We start from the raw sequence: 25,634 nt of genomic DNA on the forward strand, positions 1-25,634 counted from the left end.
TCCCTTTATTTCCAGCTGATGAGCTTATTTTTCAAGGCCTTAGGTTTGATTTCAAAGGAATGTGAAATGCCAGACATTGCCAGCAGCTAGGTCTATTCTCTCTCCTGCAGCTTTAAGACTTTTTGAATTCTTGCCCTAATGTCGCGGCGCTAGCAAGGTCCAGGTGTTTCTAATTCCTTGTGTTTTTGTACCCACAAACAGTTTAATGATTTTTTTTTCTCGTGGAAAATTCAATACTCTGAATTTTTATTTACTGTTTTTAAATTTTTAATCTTTCCCCAAACAAAACAAGAAACTATAAAAGCCTTCCATGCACTAAGCTGTATGTAGCACCCCCTGAACAGGAATAGTGACATAGTTAGACACAAAACTGGCCTTGGTTTCAAACCAACCTTATATTAAGCCATGACAACATGGGCGTCGTGCCTCCACCAATGATCCAGACGGTGAAGAAGACAATGAGGAGGGTGGTTGTGAACATCATCTGGCGTGCGTAGGATGCCGTGTCTCGAATAGCCAGTGCAAATGCCATCGCTCCCCTGAGGCCTGCAGGGACCAAAGAGGAAGCTGTCCTGTCATAAGGATAAATAACAATGTGTCCTCAAATCCACTGCTGCCACCTGGGGCTAATAAATTGTATATGCTTATGCTTCAGGAGTCGAGTTGTTTTATACAGAGAATAACTTTAAAGGAATAGGATTTCCTCCTATTTGAAGTTTTCTTTTGCAAAATGCCCAAATGCAATGAGAAAAACACTGCACTGCTTTGTATAGCACATTTTAGAATAATACTCTTTTATTACTGAAATAATTCTCCTGCTAATAACATGAACCAAAAAGAAATATAAGTAAGAAATAATCATATAAGCTCTCTAAGTCTGTGATCCAAGTACTACCCCAGCACTATACAGTCATTATAAACTTAAGAAGCAGGCTAGGTATGAGTATGGGAAATGCACAAAACAGCTCAGCATTTCCTGAGCAAAGCCAAGCAGAGAAGTAACAATATAACCTGATCTATATCAGGAGTTGGTGAGTTTTCTGTAAAGTGTCAGATAATATTTTAGGCTTTGTGGGCCAAGAGGAAAAACCAAGGATGTTATGTGGGTACTTACATAAAAGAGAGAAAACAAATTTCCACAAAATTTTATTGACAAAAACCAAGAGCATGATAAGTACTATAAGTATAATATATAAGTGCCGTGTTATAAAACTATAATAAGTAATTATAAGAAGTAATAATAATTATTATAATAATGAGTTCAATTTATTGTAATCCAGGTCTACTAGTGAAAAGAATGGAATTCTTCTGGGGGTGGGAGATTTCAGTTAATTGGGTTTCAAAGTTAGTGTCCCCTATCATCAAATAGGTTGCAAATATTCATCTGTAAAAGCCATTCTTAGCCCATGGGGTAGATGAAAACAGGCAGCAACCAAATTTGCTGACCCCTGGTCTACAGCCACACTTTTATGTTCTAGAGCTTCTCTTTCTAAGCTCTTTTGTTCCTTCCCCGTACCATGCTCCTAATTTGTTCTATAGTAAAGACTTAATCCATGGTCTTTAATAGCTATCTAGTATAAATTCCTATTCACCATGCGTAAGACTGTGTGTATATTATGAGAATGAAAAAATTAATACTCATTATATTTCTTCACATATTTTCCCACCTTTTCCAATAATTTCACAATTTCATTAACCTGAGAACTTCACAACAATTCACTAAAGAAGAGTGATTCAGTAAAATATACATTAAAAAATAGAGCAAAGTTGATGTTCTCTATTAATCTGTCCTAGTCAAATATTGACACACATCTAGACCATCCTACAGCCAGCTACGACACCACTTAATATTTAAACCTTTAAATGGACGTTGTCTCAAAGAAGAAAACTTGAGGGCCAGAGAGAGACAACGCGCGCTCCATTCTTCTTTATTAGGTAAACACTGTAAGCAATATGAAGGTGAAACCTCAGGTATTTCTTTCATAGCCTTGAAGAATGAGTTCCTTTTGAAAGCCAGATTTCTCCCAGCAGAAAATAATTTTGATAGGAGATATCTTTAAACAGCACTGTGTACTTCTCAGTCTTTTAGCACAGAAGATAATGAACACACTTAAAAGTTTGTCTAGGTGACTGAGCTATCTCCAATTAATCTTTCTCTTTCCACTGGCATTTTTCTAATATGTATGGACGATCTGGTCTGTCATTGCCCTCCTCAGAAACCTCTAACGTTTCCCAGCTGCTCTTGGATAAAAGCCCAACTCTTTGGCACAGCACTGGAGCTTCTCCGTGGTCTAGACTCCAGCAATGATTCTTGAAGTGTGGTCCTCAAACCAGCTGCAGCAGCAGCAGCAGCCGAGATGTTAGAGATGCAAATTCTTGGGGCTCACCCCGTACCCTCAGAATCACACTCTGGTGGTGGGGCCCAGCAATCTGCTATTCACCGGCCCAACAGGTGATTCAGATGCAACCTGAAGGCTTGCACCAGTTTACATGCAATTTCCCTTTCCAACCTCACTCTCGTTCTGCATTATCCCATGTGTCTCACATTTAAACCAGACTGCTACCCTTCCCTGAAAAAGCCACACACAGCAATGCTTTCCTGCCCTTCCAACCTGCCACCTCCTGAAATGCCACTGCATCCAAGTCCAGTTCGAAGGCTACCCCTTGGCGAAGATGGCCCTGGGCCCTGCTTGTCTTTTGTGCAATTCACTAGCCTCTCTTGTGCAATTCACCAGCCTCTCTTGGGAGAAACTTAGCTCTTTGTACACCTGTCTCCCCCCAGTGGACTGTGAGCTCCTGGAAGGAGGTGGGTTTCTGTATCCTCCACAACCTTGAAGTGTGACTTACAGAACAAGGATGCTCAACAAATGTGTGTCAGAGTGAAAGGAAATCATTAAGGCGGGCTGTGTACTTAAGTGCAGATGCAAGCAAGGCCTAGACAAAGCAACTGCTTTGCTGAGCTGTGCCTGCTGGTGTGATTTCAGTATGACTCTCTGAGGCCTCCAAGAACTACTGTGTGGCAGTAAAGGGCTGCTACTCACGTTGCCTCTTGTACAGCCTCTCCCCCTTCCCGGACAGAGGCACCTTTAAGGGTCACGGTAGCCTTTTGCCTATCTCCTCCCTCTGCTCTACAGAGATGCTCTTACTTGGGTCTCGTCTATAAAGTCGGATGCTTTCCACTCTCACTGCACCATCTACCCATGCCAATTGCTCTCTCCTTTCTTTATCTCCACATATTTCTTTATTGTCCTTTGTCCCCTCAGTGGCTTCTCCACTCTTCTCAGCTTTGTAGTGAAGAGGAAGCATTTGGGAGACAGTGTAAGTCAAGCAGAACTATCACAGCTGTTATCTTCCAGTTTGGGGTTCATCTTGCTAATGTGAGTATATTTTATTTCTTTTACTCCATAGAAAGTTAATAAAACTCATTTTATTTACAGTTTTTTTTTACCTGAAAACATCATCATGTGTTGAAAATTCCAGCCAATCTTGTGCCTTCTGCCCAAGTTGAGGAAGAAGGAGAGCGGGTAGATGTGTGCAGCTCTTCCCAGGAAGATGGCAACCTGGCCGCCAGGTGGAGGTTAAGGGCCCAACAGGTTTCCAGGATAGCACTTTCACACAACCTGTGACTGAGCAGAGAATTTTAGGAATGCCATGACACCTTGCTGTGATCAGGAGAGTTGCACAGAGAAGGCAGGCTGTCTCATTTCCCACCAAACAAGTCTCAGCAGCAAGTGGGATTCCACTGGCCAATTTTCCCAACCTCCTGGCTCACAGAGACAATTTTTGGCCTGTTAAACACACTGTTGTAACTTCTTGATTTGATTAAACTGATATGGACCAAGTCTCCGACCTACCTAAAAATGAGTCCAGAAATAAGCTAAGGTGCCGTGGCTGGGGTGGGGAGTTAAGAGAAGCAAACAGCGTGCTGGACTCTATTGGAAGAAAAAAAATCACAAGAAGAAAAAATTACTAACCCCTGAGTCAAACTATAAAGAGAAAGCTTGGTGGGTGAGCTTGTAAGCTTTGGTTGGAAGTAAACATCAGGGGTTTGTATGACCAGGAAGATACTACAAATAAGAGGTGGGGAAACTTACAGTATTCCTACCATGAAGACATATTCATATTCCTCACAAGGATCACCCTGGGGAGATTTATCTGCCTAAGTGGCTAACATATCTTTGGGGAGGTAAGAGATGGAAACGGAGGAGTGTGGAAGAGGAACTCTTACTGTGCAAACCAAAGAATTCAGGGAAACCGGTCATTCGTCACTTGCTGAGTTTAGAACAGAGCCCAGCAGAGAGATGCACACTGCCCTGGTCATAGGAGGAAACCACTGTGGGAGCCAGAGGAACAGGGAGCTTCCGTTTCGACCAGTCGGAGCTGCAGCTGTTTCAGACAGAAGCGAGGGCGGGACTGTCTTCTGCCTTCTCTAGGATAAAATACTAACTACTTTTCTTCTTTTCTCACTCTCTTTTTTTCCCCTTTTTGCTATTGTTTTGTTTTCTTTTTCACAGAAGGAAAGAGGTCGTGCTTATAACATTCTATCCCAGGAGCCACGCATAAGTCCGCAAGTGGAAGCGGCCTTCAGGATTCACAGAGGCCCCGGCTCCCCCTTGAACAAGGCCCCCGCGCTGTAAACAAGGCAGCACTCTCACTATCTCTCACAGGATGCCGCACTAAGAATGCAAATCAAAATGACATGCCAGGTCTTTCTTAAGAATAAAAACACTGATCCGCTGGATCTTTAGCTCTTGGTCTGTTGAGTGTGTAAATCTAAGAAATGAGCCCCAGTTGAAGCCGATAACACTCTAACTGGAAGGACTCTGGCATGGCATTAGGCCACTGTCGCTCTCTAGCTGCTTGGTGAGTATCATTTATACCTGCACAATAAATGAGAAGCCCAGAAGAGAAAAATACTCCTTTTTGGGGGGGCCAGCATCCCAAGATCTAAGGATACCCATGAGACCTGAGAAAAGGCAATAGTGGACTCCTGCTATAGTTCCAAGGCCCAGAAGAGTTCACTTTAATGAAAACAATAAGGATCTGAGGCCAACTGAGCAAAGCCCTCAGCTGTCCACGTACTGCTGGGCATTTGTATCTCTCCTCACTTGAGAGGAGCCAACCCCCAAAACTGTGTCTCTCTTCCAAAAACTGCTCTCACAATGGGACTAAATCAAAGAGCCCAGTATTTCTCCATTTCATCTGCCCTTCCTCTCCATTTCTTTTTTTTTTTTTTTTTTTGCGTTAAAGAAAAGGGTCACCATACGGAAGCTTGGGTGAAAGCGTGCACACTGCCTGTGGGCTGCCCTGGGCGGCGAGAGGAAGGGCTGCTTGCAACCACGTGCAGCTGAGAGCAAGAGACACAGAACCTTCAGGTCTTCCAAACGGGGAAGCTCCTGGATTGGAATTCACGTGGCGATGAGAAAAAAACAATTTGGGGGACTGATACCGGTTGCTGATTTTTAGCTCTGCTAGGAAGGGTGCTTTAAAAAACAAACTACCACCTGCCAATCACCAGTGTAACAGAAAGGCCACCTTACACAGAAAATGCAGAAAGGGCAACCCTAGAATCAACACCGGTCCTTGAAATCAAATACACTTAGCTTTATATTTACCACTTAAGCCTTCTTTTTCTCATCATAAAAATACCATGAACCAGTGCTGGCTCAGTCACCTCCCCGCCAAACTAGAAATTATTGTTGTTACAGCTTCCGCAGCCGTGGTCGTCTTTCCGTGTGGAAAATGGGGGAACCAAAAAAAGGATACAAAAGCTCCAATGATGAAAACGGGGCTGAAAACGTGCTTCTGGAAGGTAAACAGTGCCAGGCCCATGTAGGAGAAGATGAAGTTCTCTGCCAGGAAGTGTAACACCTCAAAGAGCTGCACAAAAAGGGAAAAGGAAGCCGTAAACCCTGTGGGTCCCCTCCCTTGTATTCGCAGGTCACTTGTGGGGACACAGGCCTCTCCCTCACCTGCTTCGTTCGACTTCTTGATTCCACCGACAGATTGTTGTAGGTGTAATGAGCTTGTGTGATTCCACAGAAAAGGACAGCTACAACGCCTGGCAAGAGAGTTTAAAAAAAAAAAATCAATGGAGGGAAAAAAAGAAGCAGAAAAAAATCCTACCTGAAACAAAAAGTTAAGGTAGTCAAGCCCAGCATATCCAACTTCCTGAAAGTTTTTGAAAATTTCCTATTACTGAAAGCTCCCTCTGCCCACACTTCTCATATCAACCTTTGCTTCTCCCAACCCTGCCCTCCTTCAAAGACAAGGCCACTGATTTACCTCTTGTTCCAGATTTAAGAGCATTCTCTCCCCTCTTCTAAACTCCTACTGAATTGGCCATCTCTATATGGCATGGCATTTAGCATTCATTCCCTCAAAGAGACTGTGAAGTGTGCGCCCATCACACACTTTTGTCATATTCCTCTCTGTTCACTGAATGAATGCATTTAATTTCAAACCAATGCTTTATATTTTTGCATGGTCTAGGGCTTCAGACAAAATGGATCCAGAGTACTAGTCCAATTATCCTGGCCCTGATAATCTAGATTTCTGGTTAACGGTGACTATTTTGTTGTGTAAGACAATTAACACACCTGGGACTTTGCCTATATATTTACAGATGATTGTCAAGTTTTAAAGGAAGTGGGGCATATAAAGATATGCTGCAATATTTTGAAAAGACGATAAAAAGGACTTCCGAATTACCTGGATTATGTATATATAGTAACTGTACTTGAGTTTTCTAATAGAAAAATCCAATGATTTATTTTTTTTAATGAGGGAATGTGAGGAACTAAAACCACATGATCACTCCCACTAATAATCTATGAAACGGGCACCATAAAAACACAGTATTGAAAAGCAATGATTAAACAGACCAAAAACAAAACAAGGAAAAACTGTGCTCACACTCATCTGAGTAAAAGCAAAATTACCTTTAAAAGGATATATATTTTGCTTGTTATTGCTACTGTTTGTAAAATAACGAAGCAATCCAGGGGAGGATACAAATAAGGTGTTAATATATTCAGTAACTTTTGCAGCTAAGTATCTACTTATAGTTAGAACGAGTACTCAAAGATGTAACTGAGTTTGAAACAATAAAGCTTATCCTTTAAAAAATATGTAGCTCTGGGAAACTAAATTATTCATAAGGCAGAACACCAGCCTTGCTCAGCAGTCCTCCATATGGACACTCCGTGAGTGGTTTATCAACTCCGGGCAGCAGCTATTTAAGAATTCTTCGCTCCCCTCAAGCTCCCACAGCCTCCGCCACAGTGAGGGGAAGGGTGGCCAAGGGCAGAGGAAACCCACCGGTAAACCCACAGGCTTCTGCCAAGAGGAAGGTGCTCCACGACATCAGGAAGAAGAGCGCCGTCTCCAGCAGGGGGAAGCAGTGCAGCTTGGTAAACTTGGTCACGTCAGCTCCTGTCAAGGAACTGTCTCCAGCAACAAGCATCAGGGTCACCGAGAACCACACTCTCTTAGCCCAGGACCCCTCCCTAAGGGCTACCCTTTCCCTTCGGCTCTTCCTTTGGGGCCCCAGAGCTGCTGCTTGGATTTGAAAGTAAAGAAAATGAGGCTTCCCAGTAGAATAGAGGTTTCCAAGGGCTGGGAGAGGGGAGGATATAGGGATCATATTGTTTAATGGGCACACACTTTCTGTTGGGGATGACGAAGAAGGTTCGGGAAATAGCGGGGATGGTTACACAACATTGTGGATGCACCTAAGGCCACTGAATTGTACACTTAAAATGATTAAATCTTAACCTGTGGAAGGCTTGCCTGCTCATTCTGCACTTTGCTTTTATGTTGGTTGGTTTGTTGGTTGGTTGGTTTTTAAGGCAATATTGTGCAGTCCTCGGCTTAAGGAAGGCCACCTTGCTGTGATTCCCCCAGATAGTCCCTGGCTACTTACGGCCACGTTAGTCCCATATGGCCTGGAACAGTGGACAACAGCAGTCAGGCTGCGGCTAAAGTACTTCACAGCCTGCTCCCTCCCAGCCTCCTGAGAGGTGGTCCCTGATTCCCAGCCTCCTCCTGGCTCTTCCACTCTTTCAGCCCCACCCCACCCCCCAAAAAAACTGACACTTCCCCCAAGCTCCTATCTCCGACAGGTTTATAGGGAGGACAGAAAACACAAAGGTGAGGACAGAGCTAAGCCAAGAGCTACACTCTCAAACATTTTCTCAAACTCTTAGCTAGGCCATCGACTGTCATGTTTCACCAAAGGGTGACATTTCAGGAGCCCCCAGCCCCCAGTGGAACAATTAATTTAAGATTCATTTCGGAAAGGAAGAACTGAGAACTTTCTTTTCCCAAGTGCAATGCCACATAGTCATACTTAGGCAGGGGCAGAAACTACAAAAAGGATATTAGAGCAGTCACAACACCAGTCACAGCTCCCATGGTAAAAGAGCCACTAAATATACCTAGAAAAATGCCAACTGACTTAAAAAAGGCAGCAGCATCAAAGGCGTGAGTGTTCAGCCCCGCTGGCTGGTAGGCAACAATAGACCTGGAGTTTAAAGAGAGAGTTAAAAAACACTAAGCTGGTTTTACACCATGGTACTTACAAATATCGACAAACATAGGCATCTACACTCTGCAGAGCACTCCTCATGGTGTATTCATTTAATTTAATCTGCAGTCACCATGTTATGATGGTATCGGCATTCCAACCGCTGCCAACTGGACAAAGCAACGTAACTTTATCAACTAAGTCGATAAACCTCATTTAGAAGAGCACCCAATTCAAAATTTAACACTTTTAAGATGGGCCTCTGATTTTAGCCCAGAGCATTCAGGAAGCCAGAGCCTCTCTTCCCAGGCAGAAATATTGTTACTTACGAGGACAGTACAATGGCAACAGCATCATTTAGGACACTTTCTCCAAACAGAAGTGCGTAAAGGTCCACATCTGCATGCAGTTCATTAAATATCGCCAGGACAGTCACTAAAACATGGGACAAAAGCATACAAGTTAGTTTCGGTTTCTGACTTTAAGCCATTGATAACAAATTCATAGAAGCAATTCTTATCTTTGGTGGGACAGGGTGGTTTGGGAGACAGGAAGGGAGTCAAAGATGGGTCATCTGTCTATGGCAGAAATGAAAATGGCAATCTTCCTAATCTTAATGAGGAGTGATATGATGCTTGATTCTAATAACACTGTGCTCTCAACTGTAATCTCATCACACTTTGAAAACACTTCTATTACAGAACGTAAAAAATAATCACAATTAATGTGACTTGGCTCTACTGGTGGGGTGAAATCTCTTTGAAGGCAGAAACCCTATTTTATTTTTTATTTTATTGAAGCATAGTTGATTTACAAAGTTGTGTTAGTTTCAGGTTACAGCAAAGTGATATCTGAATACACACACACACACATACACACTCTTTTTCGTATTCTTTTCCATTACGGTTTATCACAGATACTGAATATAGTTCCCTGTGCTAGTTTATCCATTCTATTGATATATATAACAGTTTGCATCTGCTAATCCAAATCTCCCATTCCATCCCTCCCCCACCCTCCTCTCCCTTGGCAACCACAAGTCTGTTCTCTATGTCTGTGAGTCTCTTTCTGTTTCATAGATAGGTTCGTTCACGTCATATTTTAGATTCCAAATTAAGTGATATCATATGGTATTTGTCTTTCTCTTTCTGACTTACTTCACTTAGTATGATAGTCTCTAGGTCCATCCATGTTGCTGCAAAGAAACCCTATTTTATTTTATTTTATTTTTCATTTTATTTTTTAAATTAATTAACTAATTTACTTTTGGCTGTGTTGGGTCTTTGCTGCTGCGTGTGGGCTTTCTCTAGTTGTGGGGAGCTGGGACTACTCTTCATTGCGGTGTGCAGGCTTCTCATTGCGGTGGCTTCTCTTGTTGTGGAGCACAAGCTCTCAGCGCGCGGGCTCAGTAGTTGTGGCGCACAGGCTTAGTTGCTCCACGGCATGGGGGATCCTCCCGGACCAGGGATCGAACCCATGTCCCCTGCATTGGCAGGTGGATGCTTAACCACTGCGCCATCAGGGAAGTCCCATAAGCACCATTTTAATCTCAAAATCTTAGTGGTAAAGCATTGGAAAAAGGACTCCGCACATGGAAAGATCATAAACCTGGGCTTGCTGGGGATCTGAAGAGCATGTAAACTTGGTGCTAGCTGGCTCTGCCATGCTCCCAAACTAGAAGATAAAAGTGCAGGTTCAATTTCCTGGTAATTTGTCATCGGCCCAGACTTACACCTTTTAAGATCCAAAAGATACAACAAAAAGTTTATTCAAAAATTTGTAATATAAGAGAATGGACTTGAGGATATGGGGAGGGGGAAGGGTAAGCTGTGACAAAGCGAGAGAGTGGTATGGACATATATACACTACCAAACGTAAAATAGATAGCTAGTGGGAAGCAGCCGCATAGCACAGGGAGATCAGCTTGGTGCTTTGTGACCACCTAGAGGGGTGGGATAGGGAGAGTGGGAGGGACGGAGACGCAAGAGGGAAGAGATATGGGAACATATGTATATGTATAACTGATTCACTTTGTTATAAAGCAGAAACTAACACACCACTGTAAAGCAATTATACTCCAATAAAGATGTTAAAAAAAAGAATATAATCTGGAAAAAAATAACGTAATACTTTGCTGTACACCTAAAACTAATGTAACATTACATATTAACTACAATAATTAAAAATTTTTAAATTAAAAATAAAAAAAACATAATGGGGGCAAAATGCCTATTTCTGGTCATTCAAGTTTGAGTTTAGAGCTAACAAAATCAATTTCTCTTTAAATGTCTGTTAATGACCACCACGAATAAAAGAAAGAACATGGAAATAGAAACCCTATTTTATTGATCACTGTGCTCCAGCATAGGGTCGGGGCACAGTGAAGGTTTAATAAAGGATTACGAAATAATGAAAGTCTTCATTTATAACAGAGTATACATAATTACACTTCTCACAGTTTTCACATTTCATAGACATTTAAAAATCAGCTATTTTCGATTATGAACCAAGATGGCAGAGTAGAAGGACGTGCTCTCACTCCCTCTTGTGAGAACACCAGAATTACAACTAGCTGTTGGACAATCATCCACAGGAAGACACTGGAGCTCACCAAAAAAGATACCCCACATCCAAAGACAAAGGAGAAGCCACAATGAAACGATAGAAGGGGCGCAATCACAGTAAAATCAAATCCCATAACTGCTGGGTGGGTGACTCACAGACTGGAGAACACATACCACAGAAGGCCACCCACTGGAGTGAAGGTTCTGAGCCCCACGTCAGGCTTCCCATCCTGGGGGTCCAGCAACGGGAGGAGGAATTCCTAGAGAATAAGACTTTGAAGGCTAGTGGGATTTGATTGCAGGACTTTGACAGGACTGGGGAGACAGAGACTCCACTCTTGGAGGGCACACACAAAGTAGTGTGCACATCAGAAACCGGGGGAAGGAGCAGTGACCCCATAGGAGACTGAACCAGACCTACCTCCTAGTGTTGGAGGGTCTCCTGCAGAGGCGGGGGGTGGCTGTGGCTCACCATGAGGACAAGGACACTGGCAGCAGAAGCTCTGGGAAGTACTCCTTGGCGTGAACCCTCCCAGAGTCTGCCATTAGCCCCACCAAAGAGCCCAGGTAGGCTCCAGTGTTGGGTTGCCTCAGGACAAACAACCAACAGGGAGGGAACCCAGCCCCAGCCATCAGCAGACAAGCAGATTAAAGATTTACTGAGCTCTGCCCACCAGAGCAACACCCAGCTCTACCCACCACCAGTCCCTCCGATCAGGAAACTTGCACAAGCATCTTAGATAGCCTCATCCACCAGAGGGCAGACAGCAGAAGCAAGAAGAACTACAGTCCTGCAGCCTGGGGAACAAAAACCACATTCACAGAAAGAGAGACAAGATGAAAAGGCAGAGGGCTATGTACCAGATGAAGGAAGAAGATAAAACCCCAGAAAAACAACTAAATGAAGTGGAGATAGGCAACCTTCCAGAAAAAGAATTCAGAGTAATGATAGTGAAGATGATCCAGGACGTCAGAAAAAGAATGGAGGCAGAGATCAAGAAGATGCAAGAAATGTTTAACAAAGACCTAGAAGAATGAAATAACAAACAAACAGAGATGAACAACACAATAACTGAAATGAAAACTACACTAGAAGGAATCAATAGCGGAATAACTGAGGCAGAAGAACGGATAAGTGACCGGAAGACAGAATGGTGGAATTCACTGCTGCAGAACAGAATAAAGACAAAAGAATGAAAAGAAATGAAGACAGCCTAAGTGACCTCTGGGACAACATTAAACGCAACAACATTCGCATTATAGGGGTCCCAGAAGTAGAAGAGAAAGAGAAAGGACCCAAGAAAATATTAGAAGAGATTATAGTCGAAATCTTCCCTAACATGGGAAAGGAAGTAGCCACCCAAGTCCAGGAAGCATAGAGAGTCCCACACAGGATAAACCCAAGGAGAAACACACGGAGACACATAGTAATCAAATTGGCAAAAATTAAAGACAAAGAAAAATTACTGAAAGCAGCAAAGGAAAAACAACAAATAACATACAAGGGAACTCCCATAAGGTTAACAGCTGATTTCTCAGCAGAAACTCTACAAGCCAGAAGGGAGTAGCATGATATACTTAAAGTGATGAAAGGGAAGAACCTACAACCAAGATTACTCTACCCAGCAAGGATCTCATTCAGCTTCCATGGAGAAATCAAAAGCTTTACAGACAAGCAAAAGCTAAGAGAATTCAGCATCACCAAACCAGCTCTACAGCAAATGCTAAAGGAACTTCTCTTAGTGGGAAACACAAGAGAAGAAAAGGACCTACAAAAACAAACCCAAAACAATTAAGAAAATGGTAATAGGAACATACGTATCGATAATTACCTTAAACGTGAATGGATTAAATGCTCCAAGCAAAAGACACAGCCTTGCTGAATGGATACAAAAACAAGACCCCTATATAAGCTGTCTACAAGTGACCCACTTCAGACCTAGGGACACATACAGACTGAAAGTGAGGGGATGGAAAAAGATATTCCATGCAAATGGAAATCAAAAGAAAGCTGGAGTAGCAATATTCATATCAGATAAAATAGACTTTAAAATAAAGAATGTTACAAGAGACAAGGAAGGACACTGCATAATGATCAAGGGATCAATCCAAGAAGCAGATATACAATTATAAATATATATGCACCCAACATAGGAACACCTCAATACATAAGGTAACTGCTAACAGCTATAAAAGAGGAAATCGACAGTAACACAATAATAGTGGGTGACTTTAACACCTCACTTATACCTATGGACAGATCATCCAAAAAGAAAACAAATAAGGAAACAGAAGCTTTAAATGACACAATAGACTAGATAGATTTAATTGATATTTATATGGCATTCCATCCAAAAACAGCAGATTACACTTTCTTCTCAAGTGCGCACGGAACATTCTCCAGGATAAATCATATCTTGGGTCACAAATCAAGCCACAATAAATTTAAGAAAATTGAAATCGTATCAAGCATCTTTTCTGACCACAACGCTATGAGATTAGAAATGAATTACAGGGGAAAAAAACGTAAAAAACACAAACACATGGAGGCTAAACAATACGTTACTAAATAACCAAGAGATCGCTGAAGAAATCAAAGAGGAAATCAAAAAATACCTGGAGACAAATGACAATGAAAACACGACAATCCAAAACCTATGGGATGCAGCATAAGCAGTTCTAAGAGGGAAGTTTATAGCTATAAAAGCCTCCCTAAAGAAACAAGAAAAATCTCAAATAAACAATCTAATCTTACACCTAAAGGAACTAGAGAAAGAAGGAAAAACAAAACCCAAAGTTAGCAGAAGGAAAGAAATCATAAAGATCAGAGCAGAAATAAATGAAATAGAAACAAAGAAAACAATAGCAAAGATCAATAAAACTAAAAGCTGGTTCTTTGAGAAGATAAACAAAATTGATAAACCATTAGCCAGACTCATCAAGAAAAAGAGGGAGAGGACTCAAATCAATAAAATTAGACATGAAAAAGGAGAAGTTACAAGAGACACCACAGAAATACACAGCATCCTAAGAGACTACCAGAAGCAACTCCATGCCAATAAAATGGACAACCTGGAAGAAATGGACAATTTCTTAGAAACGTATAGGCTTCCAAGGCTAAACCAGGAAGAAACAGAAAATATGAACAGAACAATCACAGGTAATGAACATGAAACTGTGATTAAAAATCTTCCAACAAACAAAAGTCCAGGACCGGATGGCTTCACAGGTGAATTCTATCAAACATTTAGAGAAGAGCTAACACCCATTCTTCTCAAACTCTTCCAAAAAATTGAGGAGGAAGGAACACTCTCAAACTCATTCTATGAGGCCACCATCACCCTGATACCAAAACCAGACAAAGATACTACAAAAAAAGAAAATTACAGACCAATATCACTGACGAATACAGATGCAAAATGCCTCAGCAAAATACTAGCAAACAGAATCCAACAACACAGTAAAAGGATCATACACCATGATCAAGTGGGATTTATCCCAGGGATGCAAGGTTTCTTCAATATATGCAAATCAATCAATCTGATACACCATATTAACAAACTGAAGAATAAAAACCATATGATCATCTCAATAGATGCAGAAAAAGCTTTTGACAAAATTCAACACTCATTTATGATAAAAACTCTCTAGAAAGTGGGCATAGAGGGAACCTACCTCAACATAATAAAGGCCATATACGACAAACCCACAGCAAACATCATTCTCAATGGTGAAAAACTGAAAGCATTTCCTCTAAGATCAGGAGCAAGACAAGGATGTCAACTCTCGCCACTATTATTCAACATAGTTTTGGAAGTCCTAGCCACGGCAATCAGAGAAGAAAGAGAAATAAAAGGAATACAAATTGGAAAAGAAGAAGTAAAACTGTCACTGTTTGCGGATGACATGATACTGTACATAGGGAATCCTAAAGATGCCACCAGAAAACTACTAGAGCTAATCAATGAATTTGGTAAAGTTGCAGGATACAAAATTAATGCACAGAAATCTCTTGCATTGCTATACACTAATGATGAAAAATCTGAAAGAGAAATTAAGGAAACACTCCCCTTTACCACTGCAACAATAAGAATAAAATACCTAGGAATAAACCTACCTAGGGAGACAAAAGACCTGTATGCAGAAAACTATAAGAAACTGATGGAAAATATTAAAGATGATACCAACAGATGGAGAGATATACCATGTTCTTGGATTGGAAGAATCAATATTGTTAAAATGACTATACTACCCAAAGCAATCTACAGATTCAATGCAATCCCTATCAAATTACCAATGGCACTTTTTACGGAACTAGAACAAAAAATCTTAAAATTTGTATGGAGACACAAAAGACGCCAAATAGCCAAAGCAGTCTTGAGGGAAAAAACAGAGCTGGAGGAATCAGACTCCCTGACTTCAGACTCTACTACAGCGCTACAGTAATCAAGACAATATGGTACTGGCACAAAAACTGAAACACAGATCAATGGAACAAGATAGAAGGCCCAGAGATAAACCCACGCACCTATGGTCAACTAATCTATGACAAAGGAGGCAAGGATACACAATGGAGAAAAGACAATCTCTTCAATAAGTGGTGCTGGGAAAACTGGACAGGTACATGTAAAAGAATGAAATCAGAACATTCCCTAACACCGTACACAAAAATAAACTCAAAATGGATTAGAGACCTAAATGTAAGACCACACACTATAAAACTCTTAGAGGAAAACATAGGAAGGACACTCTTTGACATAAATCACAGCAAGATCTTTTTTGATCCACCTCCTAGAGTAATGGAAATAAAAACGCAATAAACAAATGGGACCTAATGAAACTTCAAAGCTTTTGCACAGCAAAGGATACCATAAACAAGACAAAAAGACAACCCTCAGAATGGGAGAAAATATTTGCAGACGAATCAACGGACAAAGGATTAATCTTCAAAATATATAAACAGCTCATGCAGCTCAATATGAAAGCAACAAACAACCCAATCCAAAAATGGGGAGAAGACCAAAACAGACATTTCTCCGAAGAAGACATACAGATGGCCAAGAAGCACATGAGAAGCTGCTCAACATCACTAACTATTAGAGAAATGCAAATCAAATCTACAATGAGGTATCACCTCACACCAGGTAGAATGGGCATCATCAGAAAATCTACAAACAACAAATGCTGGAGAGGGTGTGGAGAAAAGGGAACCCACTTGCACTGTTGGTGGGAATGTAAACTGATACAGCCACTATGGAGAACAGTATGGAGGTGCCTTAAAAAACTAAAAATAGAATTACCATATGATCCAGCAATCCCACTACTGGGCATATACCCAGAGAAAACCATAATTCAAAAAGACACATGCACCCCAATATTCACTGCAGCACTATTTACAATAGCCAGGTCATGGAAGCAACCTAAATGCCCATCGACAGACGAATGGATAAGGAAGACGTGGTACATATATACAATGGAATATTACTCAGCCACAAAAAGGAACGAAATTGGGTCATTTGTTGAGACGTGGATGGACCTAGAGACTGTCATACAGAGTGAAGTAAGTCAGAAAGAGAAAAACAAATATCATACGTTAACGTATATATGTGGAACCTAGAAAATCGTACAGGTGAACCGGTTTGCAGCGCAGAAATTGAGACACAGATGTAAAGAACAAATGTATGGACACCAAGGGGGGAAAGCGGCAGAGGGGTGGGGATGGTGGTGTGATGAATTGGGCAATTGGGATTGACATGTATACACTGATGTGTATAAAATTGATGACTAATAAGAATCTGCTATATAAAAAGATAAAATGGTATTAAAATTTTTTTTAAAAAATCATCTATTTTCCAGACCAGCAGCTCTATACTTTTGATCTCAGGACTTCTTTACACCCTTAGAAAATTTTGAGGCCCCAAAGAGCTTTAGTTTTGTGGGCTATAGGTATCAATATTTATTGAATAAAACAAAAAATTAAATATTTATTCATTTAAATTACTAGTAAAACCATTATATGTTAACATATTTTTAATGAAAAATAATTATATTTTCCAAAACAAAAAAAAAAATAGAAGAGAGCCACTGTTTTACATTTTCTCAGATCTCTTTAACATGTGAAGTAATGGAAGATAGATGGTTCTCATATCTGTTTCTGCATTCGATCAACAGAGAGTCAGTATCACACATTATATAGCCCCTGGAAAACTCCACTCAATGGTACACTTGTGAAAGAACATAAGTAAAAAAGACAAATGATGTACTACTATTATTATTAAATCAGTTTTGACTTTATGGACCCACCCGAAAGGGCTTTGGAGTTTCTCAACTTCAGTTCTACTGATATTCGGGGCCATATAACTCTGTCGTGGGGGCTGTCCTGTGCCTCATAAGACAGTTTAGCAGCATCCCTGACCTCTACCCACAAGATACCAGTAGCACTGCACATTCTCCCCTGCCAAGTTGTGACAACTAAAAATGTCTCCAGACATTGCCAAATGTCTGCTGGGCAGGGGGGTGGGGGGAGCGGTGTGGCGCAGAATCACCCCCGGTTGAGAACCACTGCTCTAAATGTACACATGCAGGCGGGGTTCTCTTTCAACACTCACACCCAACTACCTCCTGCTTTGTTAGTTTCTGCCATAGCGACCTGAAAAACTAAACTCACTTCTTCAGCTTCCCTTGTGGTGAGTGCCACTTTTGCTGCCTGGAAGAGGGAGGAGACTGGACGCAGTGCAGTCATCTTGCCTCCATGGGGCAACTAAGGTGTGTCTGAAACCCAAGGGTAATGACCTAGAAAGACTGAGTGCCTGACTGTAGTGGCAGCCATGGCACCAGCTCGGAGCCGTTAGCCAAGTTAAATAGCTCTCTGTTTAAGCTAGTATTAGCCAGATTTTTCTGTTATTTGCAGCCAAGTGCATTACTAACTGATACTATTAGAAAACAAAACCAAACAAATATTTAGCACTATTATAAGCCAACCACTCTTGTAACCATCATCCAGTTCAAGAAATGGAACTTTGCCAACCCCCACAGAAGCCCCCCCACAATATGTTCCTTCCCAATCTCAAGCCCCTTCCTTCACTCAAAAGTAACCAGTAACATGATTTATAGGAATCATTTCCTTGCATTTCCTTATAGTTTGACCACTGATGTAAATTCCTTGACACTATCATTCGGGGTTTACCCATTTTCAAATTTATTGTTTTAATACTTTACATCTCTTTTTCTCCATGGGTTCCCCCTCCATTCCTTTCTGTCAGCTCTCTTTTCATAACGCCCTATTGTGTAGTCCTCTCATTTCTGAATTTTCCAATCCTGATGTATACAGTTCTTTTATAACTTCTATCATTTTCTTAACTTACTTTAGCTTCTGTTGGAATGTTAATAAAGTTTCATCTGCTTTGGGACCCTCTTCTTCTGGTATGACTTCATTATCTGTAACTTTATTATTCATAGGGGTTATCCCCATTTTTTCTTATATTTACATGAAGTTCAACCTCAATCCATTTCTGCTGCCCATATTAAGCGAGGTGGGTAGGGGGTAGAAGACCCAGAACAGCTTTTCCAGTTTCATGGCTCTAGGGCTCCCTCTTCTGGTTTTACATTGAAGTATTAAAAATATGGTCCAGAGGCATAGCCACCCAGAGGTGTAGCCAATACTCAGATCGACTTCCTCTGGCCTTCTCCACCATTACTATCTGAGCTTTCTTTCTCCTTTAATGCCCCATCAATCAAGGTCTGTGGTCCGAGCAGGTCATTTTTAGGCAGTGGCTCTGTCCTTGCAGAGAGATCTTCTACAAGGAACTTCCTGAGAGGTCTGAGGGCCCAGGTCACTCCAGCAGCCTCACGCCTCCTCCAGTCTCCTTGCCCTCCCCCACAAATTAGAGCCTGAAAAGCCTCCTCCCAATATTCACTGATGTTATCCAATACAACCATAAAATTCTTTGCTCCCAGTGGGGATCCCTCCTTTTGACTGTGAATACTTGTGGGAAATTTCTAGGTTCCCTGACAATCAAAATGACCAGCAGCCCCTCTTTCCTTTGCTTCCTCCAGCACAGCTGCTGTTCTTATCCCTAAGTCTCATTGCTACAGGTAGTTTGACCCCCCCCCCCAGTTGATAACTGGGGATTCATGGAGATACTCTGTCAGCTAGTAGAGTCTGTGTTTTCTTTTTTGCTTGTCTTGCTTTCTCTATTTTTGTTAGGGATTAAGGGAGATTCTGAAACCACTTCCCACCACGCCTTTCTTTTCAAAAAGTTCAACTCATTTATTGAGAGTAAACAAAAAATAATTTGGAGTTGAAAAATGTCAGCTATATCATGAGGTTGCTCCAGATAATCGTAAATCTAGGCACTAAAACCACTACTCTAAGCTTTCAGATGCTAACCAGACATCAACAGGGGGCATCACCAGCAGGCATACTTCCTAAAGGACAGACATGTCATCTGCATAAAACAAGACACAAACAAGGTCAATCTCTTTCTTCCACCCTTGAAAACAGTTTGTCAAGTTACACAACAGGAAAAATCTTTAGGGATTAGGCTAAAAAAAGTTCTTGTTTTCTGGATTATTTATTACATTAACGATATGTGTGGCTCCTTACATAAAACCTGTGATGGTTAATTTTACTTGTCAACTTGACTGGACCATGGGGTGCCCAGATATTCGATTAAACATTATTCTGGATGTGTCTGTGAGGTTCTGGATGAGATTAACATTTGAGTCAGTAGACTGAATAAAGCAGATGGCCCCCCTCAATGAGGGTGGGACTCATGTGGTCTGTTGAAGGTTTCACTAGAACAAAAAAGGCAGAGTAAGGGAGAATTCGCTTTCTCTGCCTGTCTTTGGACCCAGACTGGAACTACAGCATTGGATCTCCTGGTTCTCAAGCCTTTGCACTTCAGATCTTGAGATTTCTTAGCCTCCATAATCACATAAGCCAATTCGTTACAATCAAGCAGTCAATCAATCAATATGTCTCTTTCCCTCTCCCCCTCACACACACATATGTCTCCTATTTATTCTGTTTCTTTGAAGAAACCTGACTAATACAAAACCTCTACTCTTAGTTTATCGTTATATGACACAAGAATTGTCTTGTTTTGAATCCAATGTTGAAGAAAAATTAACAATGATAATAATAACAATGGTTAAGGTCTTACCGGGAAGCAGGCACTATGCTAAACATTTTACAATCTCATTTAGTCCTCATAAAAACCCTAGGAAGGTAGTAGTATCATATCTCCCAATTTAGAGATGAGAAAACAGGCCCTGTGTGGTGGGCTACTTTCTGCTGCTGTAACAAACTTCCCAAAATCTCAGTGGTCAAACCCGAGAGAAATTTTATCTATTACTCATACAGTACGTCCACTGGGGGTTGGCACCAGAGGCCTCTGTTCACATCAGTCAGTCAGTCAGTCAGGGACTCAAGACTGGTGGAGGCTAATCTCAACGAACAGAGCACAGGGCTGGCAGCCCAGGACACCTGGGTCCCAGGACTTTATCAGCGAGGGTTCTGGCAGGAAACAGATGAGTAATTTGAGAAGTGTTTATAAAGGCATTATTTATAGAAGTGTGTAGAGAGCACGGGAGAGGGGGAGGGCAGTACCTGTGGCTGAAAACAGGGAGCTTTTATACCATCCCTAGGCTCAAAGAGTCCAGGGAAGGAGTGGTTGCCAGAACCAGGAGCTGTGTGGAGAGGGTCACCCAACAGGAGCCGTGACCTTTGTTCAAGGGACACAGCCAGCCCACAGGGACCCTGCATGTCTAGCCTCCTCCCCGTCTCCCACTGGTGCTCTCCCCGCGGACAAATCCAATGGGAAAGTAGAAGGCAAAGGAACCTTTGCAATCTTCCATACCAGTCAGCCTCCCAGTGCCAAGAAGAGAGTGGGGAAGGGTAGTGTGGAAATGTGGAGGGGCAAACGGAAGCCATCCAATAGTGCACAGCAAAGTCCAAAGACAGAGTAAAGCGAAGCCTTGAGTACATGATTTTCAAAAGCCCCTTTGACTTTTAAACACTATTTTCCTAAAATACTACTGTACCAGTAGTAAAAAAAAATAATGTGTAGTTAACTCATTTATTTATGACAATAAACACTAGCTCTGCATAATTAATAATTAACACTTTGTACTGGTCTGAATTTGGCTGTTCTGAATTTCAATTTCTCATTCTCCCTGCCCATCACCTTAGAAAGCAAGGCAGGAAGTCGGCCATGTCCCTCCTGGGCAAGCCTGTGCCCAACCAAGATGAGGACTACGGGTGTGGACAACCAGAAGGTGATGCGGGGGTGGGGGTAGGAAGGGGATGACAGACTGGGTGAGTGGCTCCCCCCACAGCTGGACCCTTGCAATCAGAGAGAACAAGGTCACAGCAGCTGTTTCCAACCGGACATGGACTGAGAAATTACAATTCACTGACTGAAGACTGCTGGTACAGGTATCTAAAAAGCAGTGGGAAAAATGAAAGAACGGTGGAAAGAGAAAGAAGGAAAAATCAAGAACCTGACTTTGTTCCTTCAACTAACTTTCCCTGAACACTCCATCTGTGTACTAAAGAGTACTTAGCACTTGCGAACGCTCAGCACAAAGCGGCAAGTAATGTTATGTAGAAAATAGACCTGACTCAAGAGCTGTGGAAGCTACTGACTGAAGCAGTAAAGGAAGAATAACCAGGCAGGTGGCAGATTTGAACTCAGTCTCAAAGACTAAGCAAAAGACTGACCAGCCTGGGTGGTGCAACTAGAGAATTACTCTCTGACAGCACAGATCACAGCTTTTGAAACCTGTGAGTGGGTCTGACTGACTCGAGGGGTATAGAAGTGACAGGATTCCAGTGAGAGGAATCACTGCATAATGGCTCACAAGAAGGAATGGCGCTCATTTTCTCTGGTAGCTGCTTATGAATGTAGCAATACTACAGGTTGGAAACTTATATTTTCTTTCCTGAATTGTGGATCCATTTAAGTAACAGTCCACAAAGATGGCACGTGGCACCCATGACACATAACCACGGAATGGAGAGGGCTCCTGGTCACAGAGCAGCCTATAGCATACCACGCACAGGCTGCCCCCATCAACGGAAAGACCAAACACAAGAGCCAAGTACAGTGAAATCAGGGACAAGGACTCTTACTCTTTCATATCCATCAATACCACTACATATCCCAATACCAGAATTTCTGTTTGATGCACCAGGCACAAGAAGTCAATTTGGTCTTATGGTTCCCCTTTAACTCTGCACTTAAAGTTTTTATTTCTTTTATGGCCCAAGTTCTCAAACAACAGATTTTTAGGAAGCTGGTAAAACACTTTTAATTTACAAAAACATTCTACATTTCAGAAAGATTTCCAGAAAGATTAAAAAGCAGCTAAAGCAGTTAAAGTTAATGTCCTGATGTTTAACAAGTTTAAAGTTTCAATTTTCTAGAACTTTCATTTCTATAAAACCTTTACTGTGCCAATCTTCACAGGACAAATAAGAATGGTGTGTCACGGTAATGCCTTCCATTATTTTCTACCACAGCATGGACACATTAAAGTGAAGTAAACAATTACAAAGATAATCTGGAAAAATAAGCCTTTCTATCCAATTAAATGAAGCGACACTATGGCTCAGAAAACAGTATCAGTAATCTTTATGTTATACTAACTTCCCTTTGCTTATTGGTGGTACTAATAAGATTTTAGTAATAAAGTTATAGATGAGTATAGTTAGTAATATATTTTCAGAGACACTAAACACCTTTCTTAAACTTATATAGAATCATTTCTCAACAGACACACATTTGGAGATGTCACAGACATTGTAGTGTTAGAATAATAAAGCTACTTTTCACAGTGCTTAGGTTAAGCGCTAACCTGTTATTACACACACACACACACACACACACACACACACACACACACACACACACACACAGAGGTAAAACAGAGAAATCTCTGCCTGAGTCAGAAGATGTTGATAGAGACCAACATAATCAGCCGATGCTATGCTCAACACTTTACATGCATTATCTCATTTAATCTTCACAGTAGCCCTTCACAATAGGAAACAGGTACCATTATTCCTACTTCATAAATGAGGAAACTGATGCTCAGGAGATAAAGTGTGCCCAGGCCACCCGCTTACTGACTGGCAGGGCTAGAACTCAAACCACCACCTGCAACTCCACATCCCACATTCTTCTCACAAACAAGGGTGCTTCAACCAGCCAAGTCTTCAGTATCAATTTACTTAGAGTGTTTGTAAGAAAACAGGGGGGTGAGAGGGACTTCCCTGGTGGCCCAGTGGTTAGGACTTCACACTTCCACTGCAGGGGGCATGGGTTCGATCCCTGGTCAGGGAACTAAGATCCCACATGCCTCGTGGTGTGGCCAAAAAAAAAAAAAAAAGGAAAAATATTTTTTCAAAACATAAAAAAAAAAATAGGGGGGTGATGAGAGAGATCAACGGTTTTTGGATCATCAAGGTTTTTCAGAGCTACACAACTGTCTAGAGCTGTGCTATCCAATGCGGTAGCCACTAGCCACATGTAGCCATTTAAACTTAAATTACTGAGCATAAAGTTCAAACATCAGTTCTTCTTGCACTATCCCACATTTCAAGTGCTCAATAGCCACACGTAGCTACTGGCTACCATAAAGGATTGGGAAGACTATAGAACATTTCTATCATCACAGAAAGGTCTACTGGTTAGCGCTGATTGAGAGGACCCCCCAAGAGGCACAGTGAAGTGGAGGTGGGGCATGGTGGGAATCTGTATATCTTAGAGATCATTACTGCCCAGAATGTTAGAGGACATCATAGACAATGAAAAGACCTTTCCATCTGTACTGTAAGAACAAGATCAGCTCTTTCTCCATAAATTCGTTCCCTGCAATGGCACTCTCAGTAGTTAACACTAGAGGAAAGAATAGCCGTAACTACTTTATGTGAACCGATTCAATTATGGGTTCCAACTTGGAGAGGAGAGCTTGTTTGTTTGTTTTGAGCTGCAGGGGAGGAAGGGTATATAATAATTCCACTTTTAAGAACTGGTTCAACTAACACTTGAAAAATACAAGGTAAGAGATTTATGAATAGGAACCACATCACAGTGTGCAGGAACATTGCACAAAAGGACTTTACAAATTAAATTACATTCACTACAGGTACTGGTGTGCATTTCTACTAAGCAAAGGTATTATTTAAACCAAATGATAGGTTTCCTAAAAGAATGAAAAAGCACAACACTGAGAAAAAAGTCAGTCTAAGTGTAAAAATTATGACTAAATTAGACATTCTAAAATGAAAGACAAAAGGGAAATACAGTTGGAAGCAACCCAAGGGCTTGTTGGCAGATGGATGGATAAACAAGATGCGGTATATTCATACAATGGAATATTATTCAGGTTTAAAAGGAAGGAAATTCTGACACATGTTATAACATAGATGAATCTTGAGGACATTATGCTAATGAAATAAGCCAGACACAAAAAGACAACTTCTGATGATTCCACTTATATGAGGTATCTACAGTAGTCAAACTCATAGAGACAGAAAGTAGAACGGTGGTTGCCCAGGACTGGGGGGTGGGGTGGGGGGAGGATGGGGAGATGTTGCTTAACGGGTATAGAGTTTCAGTTTTGCAAGATGAAAAAATTCTGGAGATTGGTTGCACAACAATGTGAATATACTCAACACTGCTAAACTATACACCTGAAGATGATTAAGATGGTAAATTTTATGTTGTTTTTTTTACAATAATAAGAAGAAGAAGAAAAGGGAAATGCAGGCCCTTAGAAAAGCCATCTAAGTCTGTTAGACCACTTACTGGTCTCTTCCTCCACTGTTCCATGTTAATACTACAGTCTCCCTACTGTAATGAAAGTTAATGATTGCTCTGAACTTTTTAAGATTTAAATAATAAAACATCATAATGATACGGCCAAATATGCAAATACCTGGGTCAGTAGCAGAGATAACTGCTCCAAAAAAGAGACAATCCGTGTAGTAAAATTTATCCGAGAGCTGCCCCACAATCTTCATGAGCTTCACCACACCATACATGAGATTTCTGTAAGAAGGGAAGGTAAACTATGTCAGAAGGAAAAAAAAAGAAAAGAAACCCATCTAATCGAGTAACCTGGCAAATGAGCAAGCAGAGGAGTACTAGAATACTGTACTTCCAGAGAGGTTTGTGAAAACATCGGGCAGCTGCCGTGCTTGGACACTTACCAGGAACATGTGCAAATAAGACTTTGGCACCAAGTAATGGTCTGCAGTTAATGTCATCTTGCTGAAATATCTGAACACTCCATTTTAAAAAACTGTGCTTATGTACAACTATAAAGTATGATCCTTAATTAGCAACAGTTAGGGCATTTTAAGCAACTGGGTAGTAAGGGAAGAAAGGAAGAGAAAGAACCCTGCAAAATGGGCAATGAATTGCTACAAAACTCCCAGGATTCTAAGACAATACATTTAAAGTCATGGAAATGAGTGGACTGGATGAAGCTGGAGAGAAAAAAAAAAATGGGTTGGCCACAAAGATCCAACTGGT

At 41.3% G+C, this 25,634-nt stretch overlaps 1 protein-coding gene across 1 annotated transcript in view; it reads right to left on the reverse strand.

Annotated features, from left to right (window-relative positions):
- SLC9A7 (solute carrier family 9 member A7) overlaps positions 1 to 25,634 on the reverse strand; it is a gene marked incomplete at its 5' end in the record, with an annotated part of 140,646 nt that overhangs the window by 35,986 nt on the left and 79,026 nt on the right. The window contains 8 exons of the mRNA XM_082865268.1: positions 393 to 546; positions 3,449 to 3,560; positions 5,767 to 5,880; positions 5,973 to 6,061; positions 7,321 to 7,445; positions 8,372 to 8,524; positions 8,857 to 8,962; positions 25,036 to 25,148. Coding sequence (XP_082721394.1) covers positions 393 to 546; positions 3,449 to 3,560; positions 5,767 to 5,880; positions 5,973 to 6,061; positions 7,321 to 7,445; positions 8,372 to 8,524; positions 8,857 to 8,962; positions 25,036 to 25,148 — 966 coding nt within the window. The remainder of the gene's footprint in view (positions 1 to 392; positions 547 to 3,448; positions 3,561 to 5,766; positions 5,881 to 5,972; positions 6,062 to 7,320; positions 7,446 to 8,371; positions 8,525 to 8,856; positions 8,963 to 25,035; positions 25,149 to 25,634) is intronic.

The sequence above is a fragment of the Leucopleurus acutus genome (genome assembly GCF_964270905.1).
Source record: "Leucopleurus acutus genome assembly, chromosome: X".
NCBI lineage: Eukaryota > Metazoa > Chordata > Mammalia > Artiodactyla > Delphinidae > Leucopleurus > Leucopleurus acutus.